General features: G+C 41.3%; 1 protein-coding gene across 3 annotated transcripts in view; it reads right to left on the bottom strand.

The window, feature by feature from the left end:
- smg6 (SMG6 nonsense mediated mRNA decay factor) overlaps positions 1 to 10,000 on the bottom strand; it is a 185,262-nt gene that overhangs the window by 55,378 nt on the left and 119,884 nt on the right. For all 3 annotated transcript variants that reach the window (XR_009651536.1, XM_060908434.1, XM_060908435.1), the window contains 4 exons: positions 9,478 to 9,691; positions 8,189 to 8,368; positions 3,379 to 3,546; positions 3,161 to 3,305 (listed from right to left, as the gene is read on the bottom strand). Coding sequence is in view for 2 of the 3 variants with exons in the window: in XM_060908434.1 (XP_060764417.1) it covers positions 3,161 to 3,305; positions 3,379 to 3,546; positions 8,189 to 8,368; positions 9,478 to 9,691 (707 nt within the window). In the remaining variant the exon portion in view is untranslated. The remainder of the gene's footprint in view (positions 1 to 3,160; positions 3,306 to 3,378; positions 3,547 to 8,188; positions 8,369 to 9,477; positions 9,692 to 10,000) is intronic.

The following is a 10,000-nucleotide window of genomic DNA, read 5'->3' as shown; positions in this document are numbered from 1 at the left end:
GTTAATCAAATTGTGGTGCCAACAGTTTATAGGGATGAAGTGTTAAGTCTAGCTCACGACCACCATTTTGCGGGACATCTGGGTGTCAATAAAACTTCCGACCGAGTGCTACAACATTTTTTCTGGCCAGGAATTAAACGTGACGTCATAAGGTTCTGTAGGACATGTCACCTGTGCCAAGTCGTAGGGAAGCCTAATCAAGTAATTCCGCCTGCTCCCCTACAGCCAATCCCCGTGTCTTCTGAAGCATTTGAGCATGTAATCTTCGACTGTGTGGGTCCTCTGCCTAGAACTAAGTCGGGAAATCAGTACCTACTCACGATCATGTGCAGCCTCACGCGTTTCCCTGAGGCCGTTCCCTTAAGGAAAATTACAGCCCCGGTCATCGTGAAGGCGCTTTTGAATTTTTTTTTCTGTGTTTGGTCTCCCAAAAGTCGTTCAGACAGATCAAGGGACAAATTTTCTGTCTAAGATATTCAGGCAAGTCATGCAACAACTAGCAGTTCAACACGTTACATCAAGTAGTTATCACCCCCAGTCACAAGGTGCGCTTGAACGATTTCACCAAACCCTCAAAACAATGCTAAAAACGTACTGTCTTGAGTTTGAACGTGACTGGGACGAGGGAGTGCCGATGTGCCTCTTTGCCTTGCGTGAGGTGGTTCAGGAGAGTCTAGGGTTTAGCCCTGCAGAGCTAGTCTTTGGGCATACTGTGCGTGGGCCATTGAAGGTTCTCAAAGATGCGTGGCTTACTGAGACGGCCAGTTATCATGACCTAAATGATTATGTCTCAAAAATGTGTTACAGGTTGAAGCGGGCTTGCCAACTGGCAAAAGAGAACCTTGAGTTGTCTCAGGGACGAATGAAAAAACGGTACGACCGAAAATCTGTCTCTCGCCATTTTTCCCCTGGTGACCAAGTCATGGTTTTAATGCCAGTGCCCGGCTCTGCTTTACAAGCGCGCTACGCGGGCCCTTATCGCGTGGAGCGAAAAGTTGGTGACTTAAATTACGTCATTGCCACCCCCGATCGCAAAAAGGTAACCAGGCTGTGTCACATTAACAGACTAAAAGCCTACCGGGCACGAAAACTGACAGCCGCCGCAGTAAGCACTGATACAAAAGGGGAACTGTCTGGGTCATGTGGTGCTGAACTTGCCACTCTCTCCGCTTCATGCGCAACCGCTGTTCTCTCTGACCAGCCTCCCGATGTTCCTGGCCCACCTGTTGAGTTAATTGAAGGGAGGCTTAAAAATTCTGAAATCCTTAGCGATCTGCCCTCTTATTTTTCCCACCTTGCTAAATCCGAGTCAGCTGACTTGATTGCTTTGCTGAAGTCCCACGAAGGGCTGTTCTCTGACATCCCTCGCTGTACCACCGCTATCGTGCATGACATTGATGTCGAGAATTCAAAGTCAATCCGCCTTTGAATCAATCAAAGCGCTGCTCACTACTGTGCCTGTGCTGGCCGCGCCTAACTTTAACATGCCTTTCTCTATTACGGTGGATGCAAGCGATTTAGGGGCAAGTGCTGTCTTGTTTCAGGTGGGCAACGATGGTCTGGACCATCCTGTTGGGTTTTACTCACGCAAATTTAACCAGTACCAACGCGCCTATTCCACCATCGAAAAAGAAGCGCTTGCGCTCGTGCTGGCTCTACAGCACTTTGAGGTATATGTTGGCGGGGCAGCTAAGGTTACCGTATTCACAGACCACAACCCTCTAACATTTCTCAACCGTATGTGCAACAACAACCAAAGGTTAATGCGTTGGAGTCTGGTGCTTCAGGGCTATAACCTTGACATTAAACACATTCGTGGTCGGGATAATGTCATGGCTGACGCGTTATCCCGGGTTTAGTTATACTGTTAAATGGAATTAATAATAAATTGTCGGGCTGCATTTTTCTTTTCTTCCTGTAATGTAAACCTGTTAAATATATCATTGTGTGATTTGAAACTGTTGTGAAACACTCTAATTGTATATGCCTTTACTCTTTATGCAGACTTCCCCGAAAGGTTCAGAATGTACTCTGGTGGGTACATTATTTTTTATTTTGCCTTTCTTGTTTTTGGGCGGTCACGTGGTTACGAGCAGTTGTCTCGGGGGCACCACCAAGGCTTGGGCAACTACTTGTTACTGGGTAGTTCTACCAGCCTATGGGTTTAAGGTGTGTAAGTACCCACCACAAAGGCTGCCCGAAGATTAGGGTCTACTGTTAGGTAGATTTGTGTGTATAGTTAGTGGGGAAGAGCTGAGTTTTTATATTTATGCAGTCGGTTTCACAAAAAAAAAAAAAAAAAAAATTATATTTTATATATATATATATATATATATATATATATATATATATATATATATATATATATATTTTTTTTTGCAATGTCTTCACCCTCCTATTTATTTCTTAAGGGTGGGGGTGTTACGTAGCCTAGATGCTGCGTTGCGTCTACTGTTTGCCCATGTGGTTGCTGTGGTTTTTTTTTTTTTTTTTAAGAGTGATTGTTTGCAGGTACGCGATTCGCTGCAGGTGCGCCTTGGGTGCCGGAGCCGCCCGATTGGCCGGTGCTGCCAATAAAAGACTCCAGTCTCCCTGGGTGGATTCTCTCAGCTCTCGGATCCTCTGCTCTTTCGCTTTTGAGCCTCGCCTGCGACACTGTCTCTTCCAGCTAGTGGGCACATTCTGGGGCTTTGACCCACTCTATTTTTGTTAAATAACGCTTTTGTAGCCGCTTTTGTATTTTTGGTAAGACGCTGTTTTATTTTTCCTTTTTCAAAACGTGTGTGTAAGAATCCCTTGTTTATTTCGTTTTTTGGAGGGATTGTTTAAGTTGAATTTTAAGACTCGCAGGCCGTTATTGACGCTTTTTTGTTAACCCTTTCTCCAAGAGCACTAAAAAAAAACATTTACTTTTGAAATAGCCGTCTCCTGGGCTTCTTATGTTGTGTTCCCATTTTTTCAATTTTATGGGTTCGTAACTATATATATATATATATATATATATATATATATATATATATATATATATATATATATATATTGCTCAGAGGGGGTATTCAGTGTATGTGTATATTGCTGGGGGGTATTCAGTGTATACACACACACACACTTTTTTTTAATATAAACCCACCACACACATACATACAAAGTGCTGACTGACCTATTAATGGTACCACCAGTATGTATGTGCCACATGCCAGCAGCTTTTTCAATCCCTCCAGGTGGTCAATAAAGCAGTTGGTGTCAGGGACAAGATAGAAAGGCCTGATCTCCAGCTCCAACTGGCTTCCAGTTTGTAGCACAGCCTGATGTGAATGGACATGCAGGCAATTAATGGGGTAAAAGTGAAAAAAATCATTTTTTGTGAAACTGTCACACCTTTATTTTGTCTCTCCGTTTCTGTTGTTCTGCAAGTTTGTGCACTAAAGCACAGCGCCGAGCTCTCAGCTCTCGAATATCACTCTCATTTTCATGTTCATCAATCCTTTCATCCATCTCTCCTTCCGATGTGGACAGTGAAGTCTCCTCCATGATCACACTGCTGTCCTGGAAAGCACACGTGCACATATACAGTCCCCTCAGAAACTTTTGGAATGGCAAAGCCAATCCTTTTGTTTCGCTTTCTTGTTTATATACAGAGACAAAAAGATGAATGACGTGATGGATCAGAATTTCAGCTTCAATTTTCTGATAGGTACATATACAGTGGTGGTTGAAAGTTTGTGAACCCTTTAGAATTTTCTATATTGCTGCATAAATATGACCTAAAACAACATCAGATTTTCACACAAGTCCTAAAAGTAGATAAAGAGAACCCAGTTAAACAAATGAGACAAAATTATTATACTTGGTCATTTATTTATTGAGGAAAATGATTCTCTGAGTGATTCTCTCACACATCTCTGAGTGGCAAAAGTATGTGAACCTCTAGGATTAGCAGTTAATTTGAAGGTGAAATTAGAGTCAGGTGTTTTCAATCAGTGGGATGACAATCAGGTGTGAGTGGGCACCCTGTTTTATTTAAAGAACAGGGATCTATCAAAGTCTGATCTTCACAACACGTGTTTGTGGAAGTGAATCATGGCACGAACAAAGGAGATTTCTGAGGACCTCAGAAAAAGCATTCTTGATGCTCATCAGGCTGGAAAAGGTTACAAAACCATCTCTAAAGAGTTTGGACTCCACCAATTCACAGTCAGACAGATTGTGTACAAATAGAGGAAATTCAGGATCATCGTTACCCTCCCCAGGAGTGGTCGACCAACAAAGATTGTTCCAAGAGCAAGGTGTGTAATAGTCGGTGAGGTCAGAAAAGACCCCAGGGTAACTTCTAAGCAACTGAAGGCCTCTCTCACATTGGCTCATATTCATGAGTCCACCATCAGGAGAACACTGAACAACAATGGTGTGCATGGCAGGGTTGCAAGGAGAAAGCCACTGCTCTCAAAGAACACTGCTGCTCGTCTGCAGTTTGCTAAAGATCACGTGGACAAGCCAGAAGGCTATTGGAAAAATGTTTTGTGGATGGATGAGACCAAAATAGAACGTTTTGGTTTAAATGAGAAGCGTTATGTTTGGAGAAAGGAAAACACTGCATTCCAGCATAAGAACCTTATCCCATCTGTGAAACATGTTGGTGGTAGTATCATGGTTTGGGCCTGTTTTGTTGCATCTGGGCCAGGACGGCTTGCCAACATTGATGGAACAATGAATTCTGAATTATACCAGTGAATTCTAAAGTAAAATGTCAGGACATCTGTCCATGAACTGAATCTCAAGAGAAGGTGGGTCATGCGGCAAGACAACGACCCTAAGTACACAAGTCATTCCACCAAAGAATAGTTAAAAAAGAATAAAGTTCATGTTTTGCAATGGCCAAGTCAAAGTCCTGACCTTAATCCAATCGAAATGTTGTGGACCTGAAGCAAGCAGTTGATGTGAGGAAACCCACCAACATCCCAGAGTTGAAGCTGTTCTGTATGGAGGAATGGGCTAAAATTCCTCCAAGCCAGTGTGCAGGACTGATCAACAGTTACTGGAAACTTTTAGTTGTAGTTATTGCTGCACAAGGGGGTCACACCAGATACTGAAAACAAAGGTTCACATACTTTTGCCACTCACAGATATGTAATATTGGATCATTTTCCTCAATAAATAAATGGCCAAGTATAAAAATGTTCTCTCATTTGTTTAACTGTGTTCTCTTTATCTACTTTTAGGACTTGTGTGAAAATCTGATGTTTTGTCTCATATATATGCAGAAATATAGAAAATTCTCAAGGGTTCACAAACTTTCAAGCACCACTGTAGGTGTATTAAACAACTTGGAACATGGCACCTTTTATTTGAACCTACTCATAAAAAATAAAAATAAAAAAAGAGATCAAAAACACTGGAATACGTGACTGAGGTACTGAGGTACTTCTTGCTTAACTACAGCTGGTTTGAGGCCTGGGTTTTGCCTGTAAAGACTGAATTTGTTATTAAAAAGCATAAACCAACAAACAAGACCAGAGAGCTGCCTATGGAAGAAAAGCAACCATTTTGTAGCTGCATAGCCACTACAACTATATTTAGAAGAAAACACCAGTGTGCAAACAACCAGATATCAAATAGGTAAAACAAAGCAGAAAAATAACATCAGTTAATGACGAACATTGTGAAAGGTATGAAAAATAATTCCAAATAACAGTGACATCACCAAAATGATCCACAGGGCAGGGATGACATCACAATCAACCATTAGAAAAAGATTAAGAGCAGAAACAAAGGCGGCGTACCATGTAAATGCCTCATCAGCAGTAACAATCCGAAGGCCAGATTGGAATTCTTCAAGAAACAGAGATGAGCCACAAAAGTTCTGGAACCAAGATTAACCTCTCAGAAAGTGATGGAAATACGAAAGTATGGAGAAGAAGAAGAAAAAAAGATCTGCTCATGATCCAAAACACTGCCACACTTCATCAGTGGGAAAAAAGTGGAAGGTTTTAGACTGTCCAAGTCTTAACCCAATTAACCAAACCTTAACCCAGTTGAGCACAATTCCACTTCCTGAAGAGGAGACTAAAAGGAGGACCCTGTTTGCAACCTTCCAACCCCCCCCCAGTTCTATTGTAAAAACTGTTCTAATTATTGTTCTAAAATAAATGTGAAGACTTAAATATGACTCCTTTAACTGTTTGTTCAGGTACAAAGGTTCTGTAATAGGAGCCATGGGGGAGGAATCCTGCAGGTGACCACCCTCATCCAGTGCCTCACCCCCCCAATAAAACAGTAAACTTTGGGGAAACACTGGACAAAGAAAACACAGCTTTTAATCCAGAATGGACAGACTCATATGTTCATGCTTCCTACGAGGGGTTTAGAACCAGTTGGCCTCATATCCTCCAAGACCATGGCTATAATTACAAGCGGCAATGTGAAGTGTCACTACAAGACAAAGCACAAATCTTTTGAGCAATCATACCCACTCAAGTCCAAACTGAGGACACAGAAAATACATGATCTAAGGAGCCCAATATGACTGATCCACCAGAATCCTGACACAATCATTCACTGCCCAACAATGTACCAATGAATGTTCCCTTAAAGTTACATGGATTTTGGGACAACATAAACCTTTTACTAGACTCAAGAATTGTCAAGGAGGGCATGAGTGCAGTGGCTGAAACCTTACTGGAGGGAAAACAAAAACAAGAGAGTTATATGAAAAGATCCATCAAATCCTCACGTCTGCATCAACAGTCATGAGAAAAACAAACATTCATCCAGGATGTGCTAGAACAGCTGGATGAAGCAATTCACAAGGCACCATGTGTTGGCTTAGCTGTAGACGAGTCAACTGATGTGACCTTGGAAAGCAGCTCACCCTATTCATTCAGAACCCATTCCTTATCACAGATGTCATTGGGTTCTCAGTGGAAGTCACAGCACTTCCATCCATCCATCCATCTTCTACCGCTTATCCGGATCCGGGTCTCAGGGGTAGCAGCCTAAGCAGAGCAGCCCAGACTTCCCTCTCCCTGGCTACCAGCTTTCCCAGTTCTGAGAGTAAGTAGCCCTGTACACCTTGACCATGTCCAGCCCCACATGCAACTGTGAGGCAGCTTTCTCTACTATGAATACTATTAAAACTAAATATCACTCCAGGATCACAGATAAGCACCTACACCTGTATGAGTATGGTCCTGACACCATTCTAGCCCAGATTCAAAACTCTGACAGCACAAGGTCAAGCTCATTTCACTCACTGAGCAAGAGAAAGTAGGGAACAAAGAAAAAAGTGTTAAAGCTGTTCGTTGATATTTTTAACATCTGTTGAGATTGTGTGAAATGTAGTTAAGAAGAAAAGGGGAAACTCAAATTACACCCTTTTTTCTAAAATTAAGCACTTTAAGATGCCTTTTTCAAAAGCCCCATTTCATTTTTAAATGAAAACCTTATTTTACTTGAAATGAGAAAAGAACATTTATTTTATTATTAGAGTGCCCTCCAGTTCAATGTGAAAATTAATCACAGACATTGTTGAATATATTGTAGGATGGGTCCTACAATAAGACGATGATCCAAAACACATCTCAAAATCGACAATGGAATACCTCAAGAGGCACAAGCTGAAGGTTTTGCAATGGCCCTCACAGTCCCCTGACCAAAACATCACTGAAAATCTGTGGTTAGATCTCAAAAGAACAATGCATGCAAGACAGCCCAAGAAACTTGTAGAACTGGAAGCCTTTTGCAAGGACGAATGTGTGAAAATCCCCAGGTAAGACCTGAAAGATTATTAACTGGCTACAAAAAGTGTTTACAAGCTGTGATACTTGCCAAAGGGGGTGTTACTAGGTACTAACCATGCAGGGTGCCCAAACTTTTGCTTCAGGCCCTTTTCCTTTTTTGTCATTTTGAAAATATAAAAGATGAAAATAAAAAATTGTTTTTGCTGAAAATATAAAGGGAATGAGTCATCTTTAACTTTATGCCTTTTGGAGATCATTTCATCTTCAACTTGCTTAACTGTTCACAGTAACAGCGATTTTGACTAGGGGTGCCCAAACTTTTGCATACCGCTGTAATTGCATGAACGAGTAGGTGAATAGGTGTTCCTAATAAAGTGCTCCGTGAGCATAAGGGTCTCAAGATACAGGTCTACCTTGATGTGAGATGAGTGCAGATGAGTGTGTTTTCTGACCTGACATGGCTCAATGTTCTGCAGTTGGGTCTTGTGCTCAGTTGATTGGCTAGGAGCAGCCAGCGATGCTATGGAAACATACTTCCCACCTTTAAACGCAAGCAGAGGCTCCTCTTGGCCACAAAGGGCCTCGAGGAAGTATTTCAGCACAGTCACTCTCTTACAGTCAGCTGCTATGGCCTGCAAAACCAAGAAATAAATGTTTTGTGTGTAAATGCTGATGTCACATTACTCATGACAGACACTTAGCAGTTGTGAGAACAGATTTAACATGCTCTGTGACACAGTGTGCTTTCACCCATTTTAAAAATGGGGCAAACAATTATTTTTGTTCAAAGAGTGATTCATGCTCTGTGTATGATTATGACAATTGTTGAAACAGGATCAAAATGGTCTGTATGAATGTGTGCTTTCACTCACAGTAAACATCTCGTGACAGTGCTTGAATGCCCTGTGTGTTTCGCCTCATATAGCACTTATTTATCAAACAGTGCAACTGTACTTTCATTTCATCAAGTACACAGTGGTACTTCGAACACACAGTGAGTCATGAGCTGAGAAAGACCACTTCAGTTTTTGCACACTGTTACAGATATAAATTTAAATTTTGGCTATTAATCTATATGCAGGAACATACAATTACAAAACAAAATATGCTTCCAGAAATATCTGCAATTTTTTTAATAAACAGATATTGAATATTCAGAACCCTTGCTAAGGGACATCAGATTGAGCTCAGGTACATCCTGTTTGCTTTGATTATCTTGCAATGCCTCTGCAACTTGAATGGAGTACACCTGTGGCAAATTCTATCGATTGGACATGATTTAGGTACACACCCATGTGAATAATGTCCCAGAATTCACTGTACACATCAGATCAAAACACAAGCCACGAAATCCAAGAAACACTCTGAAGATATCTTTACCATCATCCTAAAAAAAACCCCTCAACATATTCTCAAAGATGAGCTTTTTAAAAAATGTTCCTTCCTACTTCCTTCTCCAGAATCATTTATTTATTAAAAAAAAAAACACCCACCTTTCAATCTCTTGAGAATTGTGTTCTGAAAAAGACTCTCAGTATTTTACAAGAAATCATTGCAAAACACTATTCCACCCCAAGTCTGCACTATTTTGACCTCCACTTCTATGTCCAGGCTCAGCTTTTGTGATACATGGACAAGAAGGGCAACCAAATTAAATTCACATACCTGGGTATGGTGGAAAAACACTAATAATAAACATGACGATATGGGTGTTAGGGTGTTGCAAGCAAGTCAGACTCACAGTATCTGAATGGGGCTCAATATAGCATGGCTCTTGTGGAGCAGCCAGCAAGGGAACGAACCCAGCCAGCATCCTGTCCTCCTCCAGCACCAGGAGTTGCAACTCATCACTCTCTCCATCAGCATCTGCCTTGAAGAGTGGAATCTCACCATGATACACAGATGCCAAAGAGTTACACAGTTCTGCCAAGCACTGCCATACGTCAGGACTGCCACTGAGTACACAAACACAAAAATACAATGGAATTGTACACCCTCAATTGGTTTATCACAAATCATACAGATCCATTTTCCACACATGATAGATTTGTCAAAAAACAAACACGGTTTCACACAATACATGGATGCATATTGTGTTTTGCAGCCTCTGTATGTGTGAAAACAATTACACGTGTTTTGAGGGAACAAAATTAACTTTTTAGCCTACCAGCCAAAGTGGCTGGTACATGAATAAACTTACCAGCCAGGCATATTTTTTTTTACCCACTAATAATTTGTTCATAAAATAAGTTGCATGACTCAGT

Source organism: Neoarius graeffei, chromosome 25, assembly GCF_027579695.1.
Source record: "Neoarius graeffei isolate fNeoGra1 chromosome 25, fNeoGra1.pri, whole genome shotgun sequence".
Lineage (NCBI taxonomy): Eukaryota > Metazoa > Chordata > Actinopteri > Siluriformes > Ariidae > Neoarius > Neoarius graeffei.
Note: the sequence above shows the minus strand (reverse complement) of the source record. Positions and strands in the feature narration are given on the sequence as shown.